Raw genomic sequence first — 26,687 nt, forward strand, 5'->3', positions numbered from 1 at the left:
CAGGACCACCAGGTAGAATTATTAAATATATTATTTTATCATAACATCAGTTTTCTATAAATTAAGGTATACTTATTGCCCAGAGTGGGCAAAAAAACAGAATCAATAGCTCTTGCAGAATTTTCTAGCGAATACAATAGATATCTTTGAAGTTCAAAGCATTATCATTAGCTTTAAGGACAGACTTGTTAGAATCCCAAGATGGTCGCCACAATGGCCGACTTTGGCACCTACTCACGATTTCAAGAGCACAAATCTCTTCGTAAACAAAACCAGCGCATCTGATCTTCTTATTTTAAGCTTATTACAAGTGAGCAAGAACAGATTAATGAAATGCACTGTCGTGTGAAGCTTGCTTCTTGAGATTTGTGCGTTTGAAGTTCTCATGCACTCTTGAAGCGGGATTTCAAGACGTTTGTCCTTAAGCAAGCTGCACAAATACAGGGGATGGCCAAAATGTTTGGGATAGGCAACTGTTTTTTCTCTCGCAAAAAATTCAACATGCTATTACTTTTCATAGAGCGCATCAAAAAATCTCAAATTTTGACTGTTTGTCAACCTAATATATGTGCACCATTGCTACAAATTTGGGCTCGATTGATTAATCTTTTGCAAAGTTAGAACCGTTCGGGTAAAACATTATATTTTAAACAACTCATTTTTGAGCTGTTATATCTCGGAAACCAGTGAACCGAATTGAATGAAAATTTGAACGTACACTAACAATATACAAACGCTTCACAAACTATTAAAACATAGAGACTTTTTGAACGTTGAAAAAAGTTATCATAGATTGACACTTTTTGGATTTTTCTCAAAAAAAAATTATTGTTTCAATGTCAATAAATTTTAGTGTTGGTGTCCAAAGATTTTCCACTTCTGTTCTCAAGTTGTCTTTAATCAGATATATTAGAGCCTATTTAGCTTAAAGGAAGAACACATTTAGTAATTTTTGTGTGGTATTGTAAATTTGACTTATTTTCCTCTATATGGGTAAAATTTTCAACCCGGTATAAGTTAATTCGCCGTGAAAAAATATTACATTTTATAACGTTGTATTAAGTATCAATATACTGTTGATAAACGTTAAAAAATTCATTCAATTCGGTTCACTGGTTTCCGAGATATGACAGCTCAAAAATGAGTTGTTTAAAAAATAGTGTTTTCCCCAAACGGTTCTAACTCCGCGAAAAATTATTCTATTGAGCCCAAATTTGTACCAATGATGCACATATAACAGGTTGATAAACAGTCAAAATTTAAGATTTTTTGATGTACTCTATGAAAAGTTACAGTATGTTGAAATTTTTGTGGGAGAAAAAAGTTGCCTATCCCAAACATTGTGGCCACCCCCTGTATGTAGGTGGTGCAGTCCCAGCCCAAGTAAACAATGAACTATAAGAGTTACGACTGCGCAAGTTTTGGTTATAAATATAGAAGTAAATTGGATGTTATTCTAACACTATGCTAGAATAACGTCAAATAAACTGTTATACAACCAAAACTTGCGTTGCCGTAACTCTTATAGTACATATGTGTTGCTTGGCAGACCGCTATTAATAAATCGCCTTTTTCCCGTCCATTACCAAAGAACAGATTGAAGCTAATCTTTCATTTTACATCGTGTAGTTTGCCGTGACTTCATCACGTTCTAGTCTGTAACCAGAAATTTTCAGAGGGTTATTCGAAAACAAAAGTAGGTAACCAAGGGTCGGTTTCATATATCTCAAAAACGAAATGCGTGGAGCGGACCTGGTGTGATGATTAGAACCAGTGTCGCGAAGCATCAGCGTACAAGTCACAAAAAAGCTGATAAACACCAAGCTTGTATCACCCTGTCTCTGCGGTTTCTGATTCGCTCTCTATACAGTCGCTAACACCAGAAAAGACAGAATCCCATCATAGTCACCCGGTCACCCTTGTTTTGCTACAATCATCCTGACTTGGATACGGCTCATGTGAGTGTCATGACTCTCTCCGTCGCCTCAAGCAGATGCACGCGCAACATCATGTAAAACTATGCATGTGTATTATCACAAGCACGGTTCTACGTCATAAATCCTATTCGTTTTGCATGGCTCAGTTTAAACGCACACATTGAACGCACCACGTAGTTCGCCCTGGCTACGGCAAACGCTCTCACTTCGCCCGTTATGCATCGTTGCTCAGTGAGATTGATTCTCTCGCAACCCGCCTGAAGCATACTCAGCAACTGCTATCGCTGCAAAACTGCGAAGGGTGGAACCCACAACATGTTTGTCATTCCAGGCGTGACACGCTAGCTGGTTCGTATCACCTTGGGAACGGTGACTCCAGAAAGCGGTTCAAGTGATTGTCTCGTGATGGTCGCGATTATTCGCAAGACTGGTTAGAACACTTGACTGTCACGCCGAGGAACTGGGATCGAATCCCACTCCCGACAAACTCGCAAAATGCGAGTTCTTCCTCTGGAAGGGAAGTAAAGCGTGGGTAGTTAATTCGATTTTTTTCCTTGCAGGTATTTCACTAACACGTCTGGTTTATCATCTTCATAGAAATAAACAACTTCGACGAACAAGTCAACCAGCCACAATCGTTCGGGTTTGAATTGAATTGAAAGGTTCCTCGGTTACTTACTTTTTTCTGAATAACCATCTGAAACTTTTTGACAGTAGCTAGAACGCCATGACATTCTGGAAAACTGAAACTCACGATTTTTTTATATCGGGACTAGCTAAGTCGAACTTCTGGAAGCTGATATGCATAACCCCAAACTTCATCATTTTGTATGGAGCAGGGATTCCATATATACAGATTTATCTGTATTAAACAGATTTTTGAGTATCTGTAGAGTATTCGTTTTATATGAAATGCATATTTTTTTAATAGAAGACCGTTTTATTTTAGTATGAGATACAGATTTTTCACCAAAATATTGTATGGGACACAGCTATTTGAAAATAGTGATACAGATTTTTCAAAAACTCATCTGGCATCCCTGGGGAGTAATATCTTTTGTCACTGGCTGTATAAACTTGGTAGGGATCAATCCATCTCAAACTTCGTTTTGGCTGTCGTTTTTTTTTTTTTGAGCGGCACAGGTGCCACGTAAAAAAAATCAAGTCACAGTAAATGTGACAAAAAAATACCGGTTTCAGGGAGTTGCAGGATGTTTCAGGGAGGGTCTTTTGGGAGCGTTTCAGGAGCGTTTCGAGGGGCTACAGGGCTTTCAGTGATGTTTCAAAGGCGTTTTGAGAAGTGTCTGGGCGTTTTAGGGGTTTTAAGGATGTTTCAGTGTAGCTTTATGGGCGTTCAAAGGTGTCTCGGGTTATTCAGGGAGAGTTCAGAGTCATTTAAGGGGGTTACAGAATGTTTCAGGTGGGCTTTGAGGGGCGTTTCAAAACGTTTCTGATGCGTTTCAAGGGGTTACAGAACGTTCCAGGATGGTTTCAGAGGCGTTCGCTGGGATTTCATGGAGTTCCAGTATGTTGAATGTTGAAGAATTCCTAGGAGGAATCTCGAGATGAATTCCTGGAGGACTTTCAGGGAAACATGCGCAATAATGCGGTTTCTTATAACACCAATACAGTACGGACCCGATTTTGTCAGCCCCTGGTAGCATTTAGGCTGCCAAACATCGATACATTTTTGAACTTCATTGAATTTTCTTTGCTCACAAAAATGATTCTAAGTTCGTCAAACATAATAGCAGCAAGTGATAGGTGCCGGAGATGGGTGGTGACTGTGGAGGGGGTGGTTATGGGTAGTTTGCTTTGTGTTCAAAAATTGAAGCGGGCAGTGATAAAAATGGGATTTTTCAAGTGAATATTCAGTGCTTTAGTATGAAAAGTAGTTTTGTTTTCAATTTTACAGCAGAGCCACTAAATGTTAACCTTCTCTTTGTCCTATTTTCCCAATTGAAACAGATCCTTCTCGAAGCTTTTAGTAGGGTGAATCGCCGATTGTTGCACATCTTCTTTTCGCAGTCGGGCCGCATTACTTCTAGGGAAAAGTGAAAAAGTGACGCGATCGCGGGGCAGTTGTGATGAAGAGCTCGGTCGGACCATATTATTCGGAGGGAAAGGTTTATACCCTAGAAAGAGTCGAGGTAGTTTCGCCGGTGCGGATTCATTAAACTCCTTTAACCGTTATGTGGCCGGCAAACTTTTTGTTTTTTTCTACACCGTGTATTTCAAATGGGTGCTGGGTACCCGGGTACCCTGCTGGCCACATAAGGGTTAAATTCCATAAAGTCTAGTAATATCTATTTTTTTCCTGTAGCTCTTATATTGACTTGATATTAAAGCAATAAGAAGTCATTCAAGCTCCCAATAATTTGGAAAAAAAATAATACAGAATTGGCCAAATTACCTCAACTCCTGATAACAAGCATCACACGAGACTTCTTTCTTTCAAACACAGTATACGTAAATAGCTGTTTAAGCATGAAAGTTTTTTTTTTTTAAATGGTGCTCATATCTCCCCAATACATTGAAATCGACGCAAATACACACATTATTTTTTTTTTCTTCAATAAATCATTTCTTGTTGAACACAATTTAACTACAGTAGTTGCAAGTATGAATCAGTAAGTAGTTCAATACACTGAAGTTATTTTTTACGACGGTAATGGTACCGCGTTAAAAAAGCGCGTAAAAAACTTCAGTGTATTATCAAAATAGTTAAGTTATTGCTGACTGCACCCCAAATTGGACTGACACAATAGTGTGCACACACCTTCAAAGTGTGATTGCAGCGCAGGGCCACGTCGGATCGAGTTGAGCTCTTCGGTGCACTTATTCCTTGTAAATGGAGAAATAAGTCCACCGAAGACGTCGAGACGATCCGAGGCAAATGTGCACTTTTATCACACTTTTTAGGCGTTCCAAAAAAAAGTGTGATAGTCCAATTTGGGATGTAGTCTGCAATATTACAGTGTACAAAAGATTCAACGTTATTTACAAGCATCTTCAGTCGACTTTCAGGTGGCCAAGTTAGGTGATTTGCGTGAAAAAAAAAACAAGTGACAAATATGCAGGGACAACGGACAAGTATGTATAGTTAGGTTGCTGTGTAGTGAGTATTGTGAAAATAAATCGTGTTTATTCGTCTTACTATTGATTGATTAAATCAGAATTGCGCTTGTTATACGATAATCGCGACGCGTATTTCCATATAACCAGTGCCAGTGGTGTGGATCATATCACCTATCATACTACCCTACTAACAAAATGTTCCTTCCCGTGACAACTGTGGGGATGCTGTGGATTTCACGGTTTCTTGTAACAACGGTTGTCGAACTAACATTCCTTCCCTTTCCCGATGACCGTAAGGACGTGGCCGGCGCCGTTATTGAACTCTCGAATTGTGCACGTTGAGAATGGTTAGCTAGTCTCAAGCTTCCGCATTCAATGGTTCTCTGTGTAACTTCGATTGTTCTGGTCAATCATGGAGTAGCAAGCTCTCAAGGTGTGCAATAATTGGCGATTTACCCTAATTGTGGTCTACAAAAGACAGCAGACGACAGCGCAAACGGATCCGGTTAGCGCAGCTGGCTCTGTTGCTACTGTCTTTCCGCTTTGATTTCCAAACTGTTCTAAGCCGAAAACATTCTGCGTTTATTTCAAAAGTAAGCGCAATTGTAATCCCCAAAAAAATATTTGCAGGTAGCTCTGTAAAAGAATCTCTAGAGAAACCTTTTGAAATTTCCCAGAGAAATAACTTGAAAATACCAGTTGAAATTTCTGGATGAAGAAGCCCTGGAAGAATTCGTGTACAAAATACCAGAGGAATTGCATAACGAAACTCTGCAAAAATTCCTGACGGAGAAATTTCTGAAATCTTTGAAGAAATCCCTGTTAGGATTCAAGACGTTTTTATTTGAGAAATCCACTGAGGAACCCCCGGAAAACAGTTCTGGGGAGTTAGTCGGAACAATCCCTAGAAAAATGAAATCAGAAAAGACTTGAGAAGTTAAAGCATGAAATCCATGACAATTCCCAGAAAGAAGCACTAGGAGATTTTTTGCAGAAATTCGAAAGCAATAGTAAGAAATATTCCTGTATAAATACCTTGAGGAAATCTTGGAGAAATCCCCAGAGGAACCCCTGAGAAATCCATATAAGAAACCCTATAGGGAAACATAAAGAGAAATCGGGCTTCGTGGCCGAGCGGTTAACGGCGTCAGTCGTTTAGGTGACTCGTAAACCTCGGAGTGTGGGTTCGATTCCCGCTTCAGTCGGGGAAAACTTTTCATCAAACGAAAAATTCTCCACTGGACCACTGGGTGTTATATGTGTTGTCCGTTGTCTAATGTTAGTGTAATGTTCAGTCTGAGCGGCCTTTGGCCGAAGACGGTGTAATTGTCTTTTATGGTATTGTAAAAATTCTAGAGGAATTCCCTGAGATAAATTGTTTGATTAATTTGCGGCGAAATAACGGGAGACATATCAAATATCTGCATCATGTCTGACAGTAATGCAGCGCTGAATGCCTTGAGGTCGGCGACATGTATGTACATCTAAACACATTTGGGATTGCATTCAATCACTTCAAAAACTGTCTTGTCGTGATCAAGTCAAAGTTCCTGGCCATTGTGGAATAGATGGTAACGAAAAAGCCGATATGTTAGCAAAACTTGGATCGGACTGTCAATTCATGGGACCAGAACCCTTTTGTGGGCTTTCTGCTGCAACTCTTGGAATGGAGCTGAAAGCATGGGAAACTTTAAAAGTGAATGCCAATTGGAAAAACACTTCTATAACGAGGCAGGCAAAACGTTTCATTACCGTCGTTGGGGGTGAGAATGGGTCAAAAAAGGATACTCAAAGATTGTTTGTTAAATAACAAATGCAGTTGAAGTCGGAATAACTTTTTATTTGGTATGTATACTCTTCTATGTGGTAATGATAATTTAGCAAGAAAGTATCACATTATATGAATTGCTTACTAAACTACAAATGATTGAAAATTGACCCAATCTCACCCCTTAGATGGGGTGAGAATGGGTCAAAGTATTCGAAATCGCCTATCTGGGAATATAAGTTTATTTTATTGATCAGATCTAGTAAACCTACTTAAAATACAATGTAACCATGACGAATAAAAACTTAGATAATTTTAAAAGATGATTAATCCACCTAAAAGGGCTAATACAACCGAAAAAATGGTTGAAATTTGATAAAATAACGTTTGTATTCTTCAGTTTGTATGTTGTATCACTAGTTTTAGATACCACCATAATCATCCTTATTTAAAGTTTCAACTTCCATGAGAGGAGGAAGGGGCGCATTGAAAGATTCATCGAAAAAAACATGATATTTTTAGTATACTGCATAAGAAATGTTTATCCAAATACTTCGTTATAAACTCTTATGTACATGACCATTGGCCCATGTATTGCCAAAGCAAATCACTCCATCTCAAGATAGAGGGTCGTTCAAATGTTATGTTACACAGCATTTCACATTATTAGACCCTCTCCCGCAATAATATTTGAAGGATTTTTTTTTTATAAATTTTGTTTGAGTCCTAGTACAACGGTAGACTTATTTTTCGTTCTTTAGTATTTTTATGTATTTTATGAATGATCCTTATATGCCACTCTTAATTCATAAAGTTGAGCATGAGCATGATTGACCGCCCGCGGTTGCTCCTCTGTTATTGCAAAGACAACTGCATTTACACAAAGAACCAACAGATGATGCTTGGGATTAGCTTTCTCTTCATTGTGTAAATGCTGCAATCCCAATACTTTTCAATAAGCAATACCAGCGCCGGCCGCGTCCGAATGCAGGTCAATTGAGGATAGGGAAGGAAATGATGACGTGATTCTCGCTTAGGCCAATAACCGAGGAATTCTCTGCGTTACTACGAGAAATCACTAGGAGTTTGGACAGGGGAAATGGAGATGTGTTGAGGATTTCGACGTGGTAAACGAATGTAATGTTTTGATTCGCGATTAATAATGTGCTCGCGAAGAAATACCCTTCTAAACCTTGGACGACGAACGCGATCTATTGTGCCTCAAAACTCACCCTACATAAGTTATTCATTCGCAACTAAGGAGAACACAATGCTAAACTCCGACGCATCTGTAGTTTGCGTTTCCGCGCGAGACAATGCTGAACGCGATCGATTCACAAGTATTAACAAAATAACACGGGATAAATAAATCAGAAAGATCTTACCGCATGGTTCGCCGTCTATCTTTTACCGACCTTCTCTTTTTTCCAGAAATTCATGCAACGTTTATTTGAGTCAAAACATTTATCCATTTGGGCTAAAATATTACAAATGTCGACACCGAAAATGACGAACCATTCAAATTTTTGTGTACATGCAAAAAATGAAAGAAAAATATTTATTACCAACTAAATGTGCATTTGGAACTAGCGCCGACACATGACGTGACGAACTTTTCAATATTTGTTAGATAAATACACAAAACCCAGTGCAGAATTTTATACATCCTATAGCATTAATTATTGTGATAAAATGGAACGAGCTCACCAATAAACATCCTTCGAAGTGTCCAGTGCGTATGTGCTGCAGCATCTTCCACAAACTGGCCTCGAAATCACACTGAACCGCTACAACAACACACGGGTACGACTTCGTGCACATTCAAATTGTTGACGACGACGCGGCCGATCCGAATGAAAAAAGCGGCACTTCCATTTTGCCTCCAAAAACACACTTAACCGCCCCTTATGAAGACGAGCACGCACACCGGACGACGACGCGATGCAACGACGAACCAAGCCAAACTGAAATGTCATCCGCTGCTGGCATCACACGACCGACTCCATGAATGATCCTTATATGCCACTCTTAATTCATAAAGTTCAAGTGAAATACTCAATAAGTAATCACGTATGTCGCATCTCGTTTGCTTTCCGACATTGAAATTTAGAATTAGCATTAGTTAAAATACACAGAAATAAAAACTAAAAAAAAACTTTCCGACATTGTACTATGTCACCGGTTTTATAGTCCCAGTATTTTCTGGATACCATTACCGTCTGGTAGTTTCACGATATTTCCTCAAAATTTCAAAAATAAGTGGAGATAAAGAACGCTATTAAGTCTATTTTGTGAGCTTACGATATTGCAGTACACTAAATATTAGCTAATGATTAGAGGAGCCGTCCAAACGCATGGGTTTATTGTTATAAATAATTTTAGGCACTAAACGTAGGAACACACTCACTTGACACTTCTTCGACATATTTTCGAAAAAAGTGCTTTTATGAAGATACGGTAAACATGGCACCACTCTAACGTCAAACGGGGACTGTATAACATGTTGAATTTTTAGTTAAGGTTATGTGCACTCAATAACTTGCTTGACCCAATCTCACCCCCATTCTTAATATATTGACATAGGGTCGAACATATTGAATTTTTAAATAAAAAGAGCAATGACAGCCCGCTTTTTTCGTTGCAACAACTAGGTAATACCTACAGCTAATCACTTTTAAGAAAATTTATGGTTAGGTACTTGTGTGAAACATTATGAAGGAGATTTTTTTTCAGAATGATTTACTAGTAGTTTCATCATATAGGTTTAGCCACAAATTTAACAAAAAACGATTTTTGCATAACATCTTATTCTGCATCATGACGTGTAAAAACATCTCCTCTTTGAAGTAATATAAAGTTTTCTACATAAATTAGCGATAGTTGATGAGCTATTTCAAATTTTATGTTTCTCCATTTTTGACCCAATCTCACCCCCCAGACCCATTGTCACCCCCATCGACGGTACTCCAAATGTTAAAATGACTCGCAAAATACTAGAACTTTCCAAAAAAGATCTGAGTTTATTTGTAGCTCTTGTTACAAGTCATTTTCCGAGTCGATATCACTTGAAGCTGATTGGAAAACTTCAAGATGATCTTTGTCGCTTCTGTGAAGCAGAATACTTCCCAAATAACACAACTAGTATTATAATCAGTGCTGAAAAATTAATTTCGTCATATTTAAATTCAATCACCTACAGCTCATTTTGGAGGCTGAACCTGAGAATATGGTATATGAAAGACTTGTGCAGCTAGACCAGTTCTGCTAGAAAGTCACGAAAAACCCGCTATTTTTCGAATATTTAACGTAAATGTCACGGGCTCCCTTTGAAAAATGCCAAATGATATTCACGGTGAATATCATTTAGCATTTTTCAAAGGTGGTCCGTGACATTTACGTTAAATATTCGAAAAATAGCGGTTTTCCGTGACTTTCTAGCAGAACTGGTCTAGCCGCACAAGTTTTTCATATACCATATTCTCAGGTTCAGCTTCTAAAATTTGCTGTAGGCGATTGAATTTAGATATGACAAAATGAAATTTTCAACACTTATAATTTATAATAGTTTAAAATTCACGTTTCATACATAGTCGGTTGTTCATCTCCTGTATTATTAACTTAATACTGAACACTTATTTAAGCAAAACAGCGCAAAAAATGGCGGCTTATAAAACATCTTACAAGTTATTTAAGGTGAATCCTAATACACTTATAATCCTCCAAATATACGTCCGAACTAACTCTCTAATATTGATCAGATGAAATTGAGTTACTTGTCAGTTATAAAACTTGCATATAACACATATAACACAATTTCATTTATGAGTTGAAATTCAGATATTTTCCAGTAAAACATATCTATAGAAAGCTGTTTTCGTGCGTACTATCTATATTGTTGTAATTAAGCTATTTGAATAATTATTATGCCACTGTCCGGCAATGATAGAACCCTTTGAAATATGGAGAACAAATTCCAGTACGGTAGTGCACTACATTTAGAATGCAATACCGTGCTGGAGTAAAGCCACAAGTCCAACATTGACAATCACTTCCAATAGTGTTATGTCATATGGACAAAGCTAAAAACAAAATGGGGAATATATCACAATACCCGACACGGAATAAAAAAAAAACGGGAGACATCCTTACCTGGTAGATTTTCTGGAGAAAAATCAGCAGGAATTCTTAAAGGCATGACACGAGGAAATTCTGATAGAATTTCTAGGTGAATTCCTGGATGAATCCACGGAAAAAATCTAGGACAAGGGCACTTCTTGTAGAATTTCCTAGGAAAAGTTCTCTTTGAATATCCATTCCTTTCTGGAAATTCCAAAAGAATTCCAAGAAACATACTGTGGATACCACAGGAGGAATTCCTGGAACAATTTTCAGCAACATATTTTAAGTAATTCTTTGAAAATCTTCGGAAAAAATCGTGGAGGAATTCTCGCATGAAATCCTGGAGAAACACCAGCAGAAATTTCTGGAGGAACCGTCGCAAGAATTTCTGGGGGAAATCCCACCACGATTTCCGGAAGGGTTTTGAATGGGATGTTTGGAGAAATCTCGGAAAGAATGCTGACAACAACTCCTGAAGTAATACCATTGGGATATCTACAAAATAAACCTCAGCATAAATGTCTGTTGTAATCCTAGCTATGAACTGGTAATTACGTGACAAATTCCACGATTTGTTGATCAAATTCATCACAGCCCCACTTCCCTTGGCTCTTAGTATTCGTGGAGGAATCCCCAAAGGCATCTCTGGCACTTTTTGATATTGGGACGAAATTCAGTTAAAGATGTATGTACAACATGAACTGGAGAGTAAGCGAGGTGTATACATTACACATAGTGGCCAACAGGGTGATTCACTACAGCAATGGACGGCGGCTTTCCTCTGCATGGTGCGATCGAAGGACTCGTGAACGGAAGTGGAAAATAAACGAGTTCGATAAGGACCTTGTAGAGGCATTTCGAGCAGATAACGACGCTCGCATTTTTAATTCTGAAGAGCTAACGGAAGCAGTAGCGAAAGCATGTGATGCAACCAACCATAGGTTGAGCAGAGAAACTTCCGGCTTCCAGCATATTGGTAGAATAAAAGGCTCAGCACCCTACCTATCTGAGAGCTGGAGGACGTGTTCAAAGAGCAACTAAGGAGGAACGCAAGGTGAACTTCCGCGCGGCCAGGGTCACTTTCAAATGGGAGATTACACTAAGCATGAACAATTGTTACAAGGAGTTGTGTCTACAAGTGGAGCTTGAGATCAAGCTTACCGCGTCGTGATGGCGAAGATTAAGGGTCCAACGACGCCAGCTGAAATGTGCCCTGATAAGTTGAGGATAATTGTGGAAGGTCTTTTTTCAAAACACGGCCCATTCACATGGTCACATATACCGTACGTCAACGAGATGGAAGCAGAAAACCATGTTTCTAATGATAAGCTCCTTATTGTGGCAAAATGACTAAAATTTAAGAAAGTCCCCGGTCCGGATGGTATTCCTAATGTGGTGTTGAAGGTTGCAATCCGGGCGTTTCCGATAGCCTACTTCCCAGGCATTTGGACGATTCAAAAACTAGTGTTGCTGCTAAAACCAGACAAGCCGCCATGAGACCCAGCATCCTATCGATCGATATTTCTGCTGTATGCTCTTGGCAACCTCTTGGAGAAGATCATCCTGAATAGGCTGATAAAGTGCAAGTGAAAGCAAGAGCGGGCTATCTAATAAGCAGTTCAGGTTCCGAAAAGGGTGGTTGACAGTGGAAGCGATCCAGATGGTCATAACGGTATTGCGGTCATTAGGTATGGCGGCCCGACCGCGCTAAGTTCTGAATGCTACCGACGGAAGCTGGAAAGTACTTACAGGCTTATGTGCCTGAGGGAGGGTTGCGAGCGCGTACCGTACCGTGTCACACGACGCTCTCTGCGTCATTACTGGTATGGTGCCTATCGGCATCCTTATCAGTGAGGACATGGAGTGCTTTGCAGGACTGCCAGGATGGCCTCTATGGTCAAGGTCACAACTCCGGACAATTTGGTCCAGAGGATGTGTAGTGATGAGGTTAGCTGGAACGCCGTTTTAACGACTTCCTCTGGGAGCTACAGAGGAGGTGGCGCGTGGACTCGGAGAATGGCTAGTCCAGATGCAGTACAAGAGGTGGTCCAGGGGTTCGAAGTCGGCTTCGTAGGTCATACCGGTGCCCTGCGGTCGAGATCGACCCTTACAGCGATTAAGTGGCCGCGGAGAGGAAGTCCCGGTAGCGGTGCTGTCGGGGCGTCGGTCTACTAGGTTGGATCCGAGCCTGCGGTTGGAAAGGGGTCCCCGGCAAGGGCCGGGGCAGGTGGAGACCCTGCTGTCAGCAACCTTCTGGTGCAGCTGATAGGGCCTGAAGGGTAGAGATACCCCAGCCTTCAGCATGTCATATCGGGTTGCACGTGGGCATCAGTTCTTGATATCTGCTAAGCAGTTGGGTGCGGGCGGGGTTGGCCCTGCCCGCTTTCCGAAGACAAAGGGAGTGATGAGGACCACTCGGGAAACTGACTAAGCGCTAGCATGCTACCGTGATGGACTCTCCAAAGCGAGTCATCGATGTTCGTTTCTGCAGGCTACGCAGCTAACCTTGGGGGTGCGATGTGCACTAACCCCTCTCTTATGCAATGCCTTCTTGGTGGTTCCGGAGAGACGAAGAGTTTGGCGACCATGAGAATGTGTTTTGCACAACATGAGGGTTCACGACAATCTGTGGAAGGTGTTGAAAAGCAACATCCAGAACCGAGTACTGGTCTATTAGACAAATCAGGGTCAGAGATCAGATAAAGTCACGGCGGGTGTACCACAGCGTTCAACTAGGCCCAACCAGAAATGTGGAGCTACGAAGAGGATGATTGCAGTGTTTTCCAGATGCTGTTGAGCTAATGCGTTAGTCCAGCAGAGCCACCCCCTGATGTATTTGCGTCCAGTGGTTCCGGGGAGGAGGGTCGGCTATAGTTGAAGAGGTAGTGGAGCAGGCTAATGTTGCAATTTGCTCTTAGTTTGTAGCGAGTTTAGGGAGTCTGACAGGAGTTCATACACGCACAACGTCTTTCGTGCAGATTTGCCTTGCAATCCTCTATAGTGAAGAAAACATGCTCACAAATACATCGGGATGAATGACCTATAAAAGGTTAAAATCCCCGGTAATTAACAAACAAACAACTCACACTTACAGACGTCATCTCAATTCGTCGAACTGAGTTGATTGGTATATGTTCTTTGACCATCCGAGCCTTCTATCAAAAAGGGTATAGCTTTTCAGTACACTTCGGTAAAAACCTCAAAAAAATGCATTTACTCCAAATAACTGCAAAAGGTATTAAATTTCTGGCTTTTCTGTGCTAGACATCGATAACGTATGTAGTTAGTACACGAAGTAGTTGTTTTACGAAATTTTCACAATTATGACATACTCTGAGAAAAAAATCGTTAAGATGCTACATCATATTTGTTTAATGCCGTTTTTCTTTTTGATCCAGTTCCAACCTGGGTCAGTCTTTGGAGGAATAACTCAAAAACGGATTCTTAAGCTTTCATCCGACGTTTCGGTCGCTATATTGCGCCTTCTTCTGGGAATTAACTATGCCCATAAGAAGGCGCAATATAGCGACCGAAACATCGGATGAAAGCTTAAGAATCCGTTTTTAAGTTATTCCTCCAAAGACTGAACGCCATTCCCCTTCCAACATAATCACCAACAGTTTTGTTTACATATTTTCCGCCAATCCAGTTCCAACCCAGGTTAAAAAAGAAATACGGCATAAGTTAGTAAAGCTGACTGTGATCATGACCAAGGGATCAAGCTGGACTTGATTCAACCATTCGTAAGGAAATGCATCTTCTTCTTCTTCTTTATCGTTCTACGTCCCCACCGGGACTTGGCCTGCCTCTCTTCAACTTAGTGTTCTTTGAGCACTTCCACAGTTATTAATTGAAGGGCTTCCTTTGCCTGCCATTGCATGAATTTATATATTGTGAGGCAAGTACAATGATAAACTATACACAGGGAGTCGAGAAAATTTTCCCGACTGGAACGAAAATCGAACCCGCCGTCTCCGGATTGGCGTTCCACTGGCTGACTGGATACCCAGGGGAATTAATATATAGTGCACTGAATAATTTCGAAACATTAAAATGTTTATGCTTCTTTTCCAACAGGTCCTCCCGGTGACAAAGGTGATCCAGGCCCAGAAGGCCCTCCCGGTCCTCAGGGAGAGAAGGGCCCACGGGGTAAACGCGGCAAACGAGTAAGTATTCGCTTATGCTATTGATATCCACCAAGAAAATATTCGATGACACGGCTTGAAATCGTACCTGATTTCAAACAAGAACCGTCTGACTGACTGAGCAACCGACGACCTGATCACAACTTGAACCGACAAATGACTGCCTTGAGCACGCTTTGCATGAGGGAGTGTCTGTAAATAATTGATGCCGTATCTAAGCTTGTTTCACGTTTGATTCCCGCTAGATCTAGGATAATCGCATGCAACAGTTTGTTCGTTTCCGCGTCGAATAGCATTTGAGCATTTTCGTCATCAAACATTGTACGATTCACTCTCGCTCAAAATCAGAGCATTAGATTGCTAAGCCTCCATGTCAGAGCATCAATCCAACCAACTAAGTCAACAGAAGCATGCTTTATTTGCCATTCATTCATTTCGAATCGCCTGGCAAACATGAATTTGTCGGCGTTATGTCAGACCGGACCATCTGTTTTTCAATGATTTTGGGGAAATGTCGTGCAAGCACTTGGGATATCAAATTGTGCGCATTAGTTTCTGAAAAACTGTAGTTCTTTAATGTAATGACCCATCTGCATCAAAGAAAGGTCGAAAAGTTCAGAATTATCGAATTCCTCTGTTTATCTTTAACTGTCCAAAAAACCGCGTAGTCCACTCTGACTTAACGCCGACCAATTGTGATTCGTGAGCTTGGCCTACTATAGGAATACAGAAAAAAAACACTCACCATCATCCATTCTATTGATGGAGAAAAACAAATCGCAGGATGCCGCGACCGGAAGGTGAAAAAGTGGAATTCGCGAAAGCGAAGAGCTTTTTTAGAGGGTTCCTATCCCGGCCCGGTCCATGGCGTCTGATCGCCGCGATCAAAAGAGTTTGTTTTTCTCATCACTCTCACTCATCAGCACCCCGGACACACAAAAGCGAGTCCTATATCTCTTCTGTGTATATAAACTCAAAATATTCGCATCGTGCACTGTTGTCCGGAACCGCGAATGAAAATTGTATTTATTTTAATTGGGTATAAATAATGGAAAATAGAACGGAAGTCAGAGAATGCCCCTTGTGAGTGAATGAAAAAAAAAAACATCTTTTTTTTCTCTGAATTGTGTGGGATAGTTTTTCGTTTGGATTGGATTTTTGTTTCTTTTGGCGTATCCTCCGCTCCCATCATCATGGCATGCTTTGTTTGGGCATGTTGTCTGTTTGTGGAAAATCAACGTTTCAAATGAAAACAAGGTGGGTTTCTCTTGACTCCCTGGAAATAGATTTCATATTTTTCCAGCCTTTTCTGCGTCACAACATCAAATTCCGACTGCATATTCTTCCGCTGGACAATTTCATCCCTCTATGATACCGGGTTATCGTTCCACTTTTCTGGCTGACTTTTGCGGTGGACCAAGTAACCTTTCAGCGCCTACTGCGCTCGCAGCCACCACCAGTACAGTAGCGGCGTGTTATTATTTCGGTCTCCGCAGTTTGCAGTCCATTTGTCATCACAAATGTCGCAATAGGCGGTGGAGCTGGCATCAGCTGCATCCAAAACCCGGCTTACTACCGGTAAAACATGGAGCTCAGCTCTTAGCAGCTCCGACAAGATGAGCTTGATTTCTGTGATAAAATATATTGTTTTTAATCGCTCTCCGTCGTTCTGCCATGGCCCTCCTCTACTTTCACAGTCATGGTCACAGACCATTTAAACTCAGTGACTATTTGACGCCGGGACCGGGGCCGTTCGTTGATAGCGTCAGTCAGCGCACAGGAGAAGCGGAAGATTAAGCTGCCCAGGAACCGCGAAAACCGTAACTCATCCTCCAAGCCTGGCACTACTGACTGGACGGACTGGTCGATGCAACAACAACAACAACGTTGGACATAAATTATGGTCCTACTCGAAGGTTTTGGGGAAGGGACGCTGCATCCCGGGTGATACCTGCACTATCATTGACCGTGACTCAGTCAGTGCACCAACCAGTGGAACGATCCAAGCAGGCCATGCTCGCAGTTAAACTCACGCAGCATGCCTCTCGGACCACAAAGCGATTCAGGTGAATTTCGGGAAAGAGCAACTGCAAAAATTGCACTGCCCTTGCCCAAGCTTCCTCGGAGGCCCGGGGCCACTGCATTTTCAGTAATTACACCGAGGAGTGTGAGGGAAACCGGTGATGGTGACTTCTCTCCGAGCTCGCTCATAAATAATTTAGATGTTATTCATTCCGATGCGATGCGAGGGTTTAGCATATTATGTTTACATGTTTGCATACTTTATTTCATTTTCCCTCCCATTATCGTTTCGTTGTTGATTTTCGCTCTTCACACCATCATTGCATCGCACCGATTTGGAACTTTGGCATCATTTGCACCCGATTGCTGAGATGGGCGCGTGGGGAGGAGAGCAATTGCATGGCATGCTGGGCAGAGTGTGGGAGATGAAATATTTGCACATTTTACTCGATATTGCATCCTCGGGGGTGAAATGCTGGGAAACGTTTTGAATAATTTCAACGCCTTCAGACAGGAGGGATGAAGCGAAACATGGCAGGGCTTCTTTCCTTTCAATAAACATGTAAATTTGTCAGTGATTCAAATGATGTATGGTATAGTGTTGGAGTTAATATATTTTCCAATTCAAACAATTCGTGTTCATCTAGGAAGAGCAAAAGCTTCGCACGCTAGGGGTTTTCATATAAACATTTTTGAAAGAAATCGATAAAACGTGCTTGAAGATTCTTTGGCTTATAATATTTTGAACATGACCTAGACTTTTAAAATCTGGCTCAAATTGGCAAATATATCGGCTTTGAAAAAAGATCATGTATTTGAGGAGGTAACCCCAAACTCCTGACCGGGAATGTAGTACAGGTTTTCCTGATAAATCTACATCAGCGCGGTGTTGTCGCACTTCATGGGAACATATTTTAGCTCATGTCCACACTCGGGACAAACAATCGTCCACCCAGAATTCAAAGCGCGTGCCGCAACACATGACTCGAACAATGACGTGCGGTTTTCCCTCGGTGGAGGGACACTCAAAACACTGCCACCGGAGAATACGCCGGCCCGCCCGGTAATCCCAGGGATATGGACAAACATGATAACAGAACAGGTAAACCGAACCAATTGAACAAACGAGCGAACGAACCAACCAACGCAACGGTGTAAAGCGCGTTCATCCGGGGCGTTTACACCTCCAATGAGACCGACCGCGTGGCCACCTCCAGGATTCGCGTCACTGTGTCCCCTCATCCTATTGTGGCAAAATTTAAGCTTGTCTGTATTGGGAAAGCCTGGCCGATGGGTACCTATACGTAGAGAGTGGACCCAAAGCAGAAAAAAGATTGCATAAATCATTGCGTCCCTCTGGTCTTCGCGCGATCGGAATTTGCCACTGCTGGGCCCGGTTATTGTGCCCGGGTGCAGATTTATCGTCCTGGGGCGAATTGAATAGCCTCGAACAGAAAGAGAACTTACGATGCTTCATTTATCGGTTTTTTCTTGAAATAATAATACAATAAAAGCTAAGACCTATGCTCCTCTCCTCTCCTCTTCTTGGCGTAGCGTCCTCACTGGGAAAAAGCCTGCTTCTCAGCTTAGTGTTCTATGAGCACTTCCACAGTTTTTAACTGAGAGCTTCCTCTGCCAATGACCATTTTGCATGTGTATATCGTGTGGCAGGCACGAAGATACTCTATGCCCAAAGGAAGTAAAGGAAATTTCCTTTACGAAGAGATCCTGGACCGACCGGGAATCGAACCCGTCATCCTCAGCATGGTCATGCTGAATACCCGTGCGTTTACCGCCTCGGCTATATGGGCCCTATCCCAGGAAACTAATAAGCTTTGGAATAAACAAAAGATCAGGTTTTATTGACATTTAATTGGCATAGCAGTTCTACAGCTTGGATGCGCTTAATTGGCATTCAAAAAACCTGTAGAGGCCATTCATAAACCACGTAGACCGCTAGGTGAGGGGGCGGTTCTCTCCAAATCTACGTTCCATACAATTTTCAAAATTTTGTATGGTCAATAGTCTACGGGGAGTGGGGCGGCTTCAGTAACTCCTCTTGATAGCTTTCCATGATTTTTTCTCCACAAATTAAAAGGAATAAATGCTTCCTTCGCAGCTTCTCTCATCAAAAACTTGTCCCAGGATTATCCCCAAAATTGCTCCCAGTATTCCTCACCGGATTCTTTATGGAATTTCTACAAAAATTCTTCAAGGAATTCGTCCAGTAATATCTCCCAGGATTTTTTTCAAATTTCCCAAAGAGTTTGCATCAGAGATTACTTCAAGCATTCCTCCAGTTTTTTTCATTGATTCTTACGACGAATTTCTTTGGCGATTTTGTTTTTCTCCTGGGTAATCGTCATGGACTTCTTCCAGGGATTCCATCCGAAATGTCTCCCGGGATTCATTCAGAAACTCCTCCCGTGATTGTTTTGGGGAATTTATTTCGTAATTTTTCACAAAATTGGGATTCCTTCAGGAATTCCTCTAGCAAATCCTCTCAGGATTGTTTTGAGGATGTCTATTGAAATTCCTTCACGGATCCCTCCAGAATTCATACAAATGGTCCTCCGGAATTCCTTCGTAGATTTCTCTAGGATTTGCTCAGGGCCGTTCATAAATCATGCAAACTTTTATGGGGAGGGGATCTGACCAAAGTCTACGCTGCATTTAAATTAAAATAAAATAAGAATGGAAAAATGTCTACGAGGGAGAAAGGGGGAGGTCTGATATGGCCAACATTAAGTTCCCGTGGTTTATTTATGAACAGCCCCTTCAGGGATTTCTCCGGGATTACAGAATTGACTTTACCCGGGTTTCCTTTAGGGTTTCTTCTGGGATTGTTTCTTGCATTATTCCCGAGATTCCTAGAAAGACTCATTTTGTTTTTTTTTAACATATCAAAGCAAGCAAAGCAAAGATAACCGTACACATCGTAGTTGCTACTCCGTGATTGACCAGAACAATCGAAGTTGCACAGGGATCCAATGAATGGTGCTTGGGGTTAGCTTCACACTCTCAATGTGCACAATTCGAGAGTTCAGCTATTTAAAGTCAATAACGGCGCTGGCCACGTCCTTACGGTCATCAGGAAAGGGAAGGAATGTTAGTTCGACAACCGTTGCTACTAGAAACCGTGGAATCCACAGCATCCCCACAGTTGTCACGGGAAGGAGTGGTGGTTAGTAAGGTAGGGTAAGGTGTGGATCTAGGAGCCACCTCTGGTAGGTGATATGATCCACTAGTTATATGGAAATACACGTAGCGGTCTTCATCACAATTATGATTTATTTGATCACGATGACCACTGATCCCGGATTTCGTGCTCGCGTTTCCATCGCCCTACCGTGGAAACCGACTGATCTACGAATATTGTAGCGCGATTCTGATCCCGGATTTTTCACTCGCACTTCCATCGCCCTAGCGAAAAAACCGACTGACCAACGAATATTGTAGCGCCTCATTTTGTTTTTTTTTTATTTTTTTGTTTTTTTTTTGTTTTTTTTTGTTTCTTTTTTTTTTTTTTTGTTTTTTTTTTGTTTTTTTTGTTTTTTTTTTGTTTTTTTTTGTTTTTTTTTTTGTTTTTTTTTTTGTTTTTTTTTTTTTGTTTTTTTTTTGTTTTTTTTTTTGTTTTTTTTTTGTTTTTTTTTGTTTTTTTTTTTGTTTTTTTTTAACATATCTTTCCAAAACTTCTCCAGGAATTGCTCATGAGACTACTTTGTGGATTTTTCGATCAGATTCTTCGCTTTTTTCTCCCACGATTCCTTCTGGGATTTTTTGAAGAATTCCTCCCGAGATTTATTGAAGGATTCCTGCAAAAATTCCTACCGAGACTCCATGATTTGGAAAATCTTCCATAAATTCTTCTCATAATTTCCAAAAATCCCTTCTGGAATTCCTTCCGTTTTTTTTCTGGGATTCCTTCAATTATTATTTAATGGATTTCCTCTGGGTTTCCTTTAGTTATTCCACCAGGGTTCTATCTGGTATCTCTTCAGAGATTCCTACAGGAATCCTCCTGAGATGCTTTCATGGATTCCTTACAGGGTTCTTACAAAGGTTAATTTAGATTCTGGATTTTTGGTCAATTTTTCACGTCACCTTCAACCAGCCAATTTAATTCAAATATTTCCATAATTTCAAAATTGTCAATAAAGAAATAGAGATGGAAGCACCCTATAAAACTACAAAAAAAAATCCACAAACAAATAAAAAAAACGCATGAACAAATTATTTCCCATTTATAATTGAATGTCGAGCGATAAAAGTGTTAGAATTTTTTTCAAAAAAAAAACAGCAATTGCAACAAAAACCAATATTTTTCAACAAAAAATATATTTAAAAAATATAGTGAATGCATTAAAATATTCAAAAACAGTGGGTATTAAATTACGATTTGATCCACCAAGAGAAAATAAAAAAGAATAAAAGGCAAACCATTTCTCAGCCACAGAACCAATAGAAATACTAAATAGACGGTAATCATCTCTTGATGATTTCTTCCTAGCGAAATTATATCCTGGATTTACCAGGAGATTTTTTTCAAAAATTCCGCCTGGGTGTCCTTTAAGGTATCTTTTCAGAATTCTTCCATTGATTTGTTCCGGAATTCCTCCACGGTATTTCCTATCTTAGGAATTCTCTCAGTATGGATTCTTCCGGGGTTTTTATCATAGATTCTTCCTGGAAATCCTTCATTTTCTTTTTATTCACGATTCCTCCATAGATAGTTTTTCAGATTACTCCAGGGATTGCTTCAATGATTACTTCATTTTCTTAGATTTCCTGGAAGATTTTCTCAGGAATCCACCACGATTCCTATTAGGTATACATTTTTTGTTCCTCGTTTCCTGTTATTCACCCAGAGATCTCTTCGTAATATGTAAGGTGTTTCTTTAGGCATGAACTACAAAGATTATTTCCAAAGATTGCAACCTGTATACCTACTAGGGCAGTTCAGATTTCAAACATGTTAAAATTTCAAAGATCCCATATGTTTATTACAATCCGTAATGCAAAACAAGAGTCCTGTCAAATCTTTAGCCATTTCGGTGATGATTTCATGGGGGCCCAAAAGCGAAATAGGTTTGTATGGGAATTACTATGGAGAATTTTCAAAAAAGGTTCTCCACGCTGTAGAGCATACCACATAAATTAAGTTGAAGGCTCATTGTCAAATTGAATTTTTCAGATCTCAATGATGCACGTTGCGGAAGACCGCAACTCATTTGGACTCTCGAGACAGAAGTAATTAATCAATATTCATCCATGCATGCTTGAACAGAAGACCACAGCTAGATCGACACGTTTGACACGTAATCATAGTATGGGTGTTAGCTTCTTGCACACCTTGCAGGACATCGTGTATGAAGATGCGCATGCGAGTGAGAATTTGTTCAATATCTTTTTTGCCGACTGTCGGAATAAGTTCCGGTCTTCGGTAACATTCATCATTGAGATCTAAAGAATTCAATTTGACTTTGACCCTATGACTTTATCCATGTGTGAATGATCTACAACGCGGAGAACTTTTTTTGAAAATTCTCCACAGTAATTCTCATACAAACCTATTTTGCTTTTGGACCACTATTAAATCACCACCGAAATGGCTGAAAATTTAACAGGACTCTAGTTTTACATCAAGGATTGTAATGAACGCATGGGAGTTTTGAATTTTCAACAGGTTATAAATCTGAACTGCCCTACTGTATACCCACTTACTACTAGCCTCGCGTGAGTTTCTATGTAACTCCTCATGGTCTACCATATGTATACCATATAAATACTCATACCATCTCTAAGTCACTACACTTACAACACATACAACAGAACACATTATCTATTCTGCAAAACCATCGATTCTCCATGCCACTATATTCTCATCGAGTGATCTTCTTTCTAAATCATTACAAATAAAACAAGATACAGAGGGTGAGCACACTGGTATCATCGTTGTGTTCATACACCATCAAGAGAGATGAAGTTTTGCTCAGAACGACATCCATAAATTCGTCATCCGAAACCCTAGCCAAATGGTGAGAGAATCTCGTAGCATCCCATTACTCGATCTGATCAGCACTATCTCATCATTGTCATACTCCTAGGAGAATTGAGCAAAATCATGACACTGACCCTACCAATAAATATCAGAACGAAGCAAGGAAATCAATACTTAGTAAAGCAGGTTTGACTGTATACCGCATCGACAAATTGATTGCCTGACTGATATTTCAAGGTGGAAGTAGTGCGTGCAGTTAGAAAGTGCAAAGTGGTTCTAGAGTGAGATCGGCCTTTCTATTCGACCAAGCCATGGCGGTGATATCCATATTGTGACTGAGTGTACGGAAGAATCCCCACCTCTGTACATGGCGGGCCAGCGATGGAAATACCGGCATCTCGCCGGAGGTTAATACCTGTCTGTGCAAACGCTGACACCCTCTCAATACTAGGAATAAGTACTAAAACTAAGGCTGATACAAATTTTATTTTCACTTTTTGTCCCCGTTCCCCCTTCAAAAATTTTTGGCTGGATTTTGCATTTTGAGGGGGCAGTTAAAAAAATATTTATCAAAATATCGGGTCTTGGCAAAAATTCTTTAACCAATCCGAGGAGTTTTTAATATTTTTCAAATTAAATACTTCATTATTTGTATCCCCCCCCCTCGACCAACCAATGAGTGGTAGGACAAAAAGCTTGACAAAAAGTAAAATGAATATTTGTAACGGCCTAATATGTAAGTAATAAAATCATATGAACCATTAAATGTGTCAAATCTACGCTTCTAATTTATCCATGGTATGACTCGAGCATCATTTGGTTGCACTGATTCGAACCTGGTTGTTGGATAGCAGTATTGATAGAAGACCAATAGGGAGTAGGTCCTTCCAACCGTTTTTGTCCCAGTTTCAAGCGACCTTTCTTAGGGGAGGTAACAAGGCGTCCGGCCATTTGACCAAATGTCATCTGGCCGAAAGGGTCGTTTGGCCGAATCATGATCAAAAGAATTCAAGTTTTTGACATCCGTCTTTCAATCATTGGCTATTCTTTCTAGTTTTGATATTCAGGGATTAGTTGGCGTTGAAACTGCCAATATTTCATCCAAGCTTTTTCCTTCTTTGAGTCATAGGCTGTTCTTTCGAGCTATATTAGGACGGAGAACAGTGGTATGGTCACTTAAGTTCATCATTCATTTTTTCGGGCAAGCGGCATTCGGCCAAATGGCGTTCGGCCAAATGACCCAGAACCTTTCCAAAATCAAACATGCTTTTGTTTGTTTTAGGATTCTTCTTTCACATTTTTCCCGGATTTGTACAGGGCTTCCTTTCGGCTGTGTCCAGGGGTATCTCCGGAATGTCTCTCGATTTTTTTTTCTGTGGAATCTGGTGTTCTCTCCAGAAATGTCATAGAGATTCCATCAAAAATTTCCTCATGAATTCCATAATGTGGGAGTGCTTATAAAATGCTTAAGATGGGTTGGATAAACAAAAAGTGAAAGTATCAGCAATCGATTTCCGCTAGTATGGACAGTTTTAAAAAGACGCGTACACCGTCTTCAGCCAGAGGCTGTACAGACTGATTGAAACTTAATACTAGACAAAGGACACACGGAGCAGGCATCAGTGGATACGGAGAAGAAACTGTCCTCACGAAAAGTTTCATCGCCCAGAGCGGGAATCGAACCCTCCCCGCATATGGTGCGATTAGAAGCTTGGTGACCCTAACCGCACGACAACGAGGTTATAAGGATCCACACTGCAACTTATTGAATCTAAGAGGGTGATAAAATCGGGTCAAAAACGTGACAAAAACGAAAGTGGACAGAATTGGAGGTAGATCAAATTTGAGCGTAATGAAATCGGGTCGAGACCGTGCAGGGTTGTTCTTGCTTTATAGACATCGTATTTATGCAGTCTTAGATTCAGATTCAAATTTCGTCTCAGATTCTGGCATGCATGCATTACTGCTTCAGCTGCGTTGTAAGTTGAGTGGTGAAGCACCCGGTGGTTCCCAACTACATTGTGCTTTGAATGTATTAAGCAGCTCCAAAATTGTTAATGATGGTCCACATACCACAAACTGTCTTGTATAGTTGGACATAGTTGAAATGGCCAGGTCTTAAATTTTAAAGCATTTTCAATATACTGACGTTCACCCACTTCATTTTTTTTTCGAATATAAATGAGTACTTAGACACCGCATAAGTACTTGTATTAGCTCCCATTGCCCAGTATTGGTCAGATGTTTTTGGGGAAAACCCGTGAATGCGCGCCTAGAATCGATCTCCCAGCATTACACAAATTGGTGGAAACGCGAGCGCACTATCGATGACATAAATTCCAGCGCGCCACAATAGTGAGTGAATATACAAGCACCCAGTCAGCAGTGGACAAGGATTGTGGTTACAATAAGCTGAACCGTCCGTGCGTCCGTCCGCTGTGATTGGTGATTGGCAATGTGGGAAAACTAACCGAATGGCAAAACGGAATTGAAGCCACCACGGTGTGATCGATGAACGGGCGCATTGTCCGGTGTGAGACCACGAATTTTATTGTTGCTGGTCTAATTGTTGGTCGGATCGAAATATTGGTTTATTTTCTGGAGGGTTGCGGGGACGCAAACCATCGCGATGCAGGTGCCGCCAATTGCCATCGTAGACTTTATGTGGCGTGAATTTTGATGATTGGAAAATGCTCGTGCAGCGGGAATTGAATTTATGAAAATGGATTCGATAAACGTAGATCTAAATTCCACAAATCCGGTCACTAAAGCGACCTCAAATCGTTTTATCTATGAACATCAAAGTACGCTGTAGTTCATTAAAGCTAAACTGAATCATGAACTATCTCTCTAATGAGGTTTGAATGTTCTGCTAGGTTACAAAAGGAACAAGAATGAAACATTTCGATTACTTATTGGTGTCGCACTAAGACTATTTTTATTTTTCGTTTGACTCATATTCATCCTAAGATTCAGATTCAGACTTGGTTTTAAACTCAGATTCTGACTTAAATTTGAACCATTCTACCTCACAGTTAGATTCAAATTCGCGTTAACTATTCCAGTGAAATCAGCGTGAAAATTACTTCGAGTGCAGCACCGAAACAGCCAATAGCGGTAGCAGGGTGCATAATACCATTATTAGTTTGAATTGAATTGAATTTCCCCGCAGAGAGTGCAGGGCAGGCGGAGCGCAATTCGGGAGCTGCTACACCGGGGAGAGGAACCATTGCACTGAATGGCAACCGATTTACGGTTGATCGATTCGATTGCATTGCAATCGAGGGTTTACGCTACTTCTTCGTCGTTGCGTCGTATCCTTGTCCCAGGTAGTGCAACAAAAAACCCTAAAATTGCGTTAGCCTCTGACGTAATGAGTGTGCGGTTCCCGTGGCGGAATCGAACCACGTTGTTTAATTAAAGCTCAAATTAGTACGCACGCAAAACTCTGCTTTTGGATAGGGGAGGGACGAAGGAGGGTGTCGCGTGTCGTGTGGTCGTGCTGTCGACGTCAGCAAGTTCGGGGCTTCCCCACGTGGGAATTTCCGATCATCTGAAATTCGGTTGCGGGACGATATTTAAATATTATTTCCGGCCGGTTGTGGTTTCAATGGTTT

General features: G+C 40.8%; 1 protein-coding gene across 1 annotated transcript in view; it reads left to right on the forward strand.

Annotated features, from left to right (window-relative positions):
• The window catches only part of LOC109404189 (collagen alpha chain CG42342), a 226,265-nt gene that overhangs the window by 110,180 nt on the left and 89,398 nt on the right, over positions 1 to 26,687 (forward strand). Inside the window, exons 3-4 of the mRNA XM_062842238.1 lie at positions 4 to 12; positions 14,980 to 15,068. Of these exons, the coding sequence (XP_062698222.1) occupies positions 4 to 12; positions 14,980 to 15,068 (98 nt within the window). The remainder of the gene's footprint in view (positions 1 to 3; positions 13 to 14,979; positions 15,069 to 26,687) is intronic.

This window comes from Aedes albopictus, chromosome 1 (genome assembly GCF_035046485.1).
Source record: "Aedes albopictus strain Foshan chromosome 1, AalbF5, whole genome shotgun sequence".
Lineage (NCBI taxonomy): Eukaryota > Metazoa > Arthropoda > Insecta > Diptera > Culicidae > Aedes > Aedes albopictus.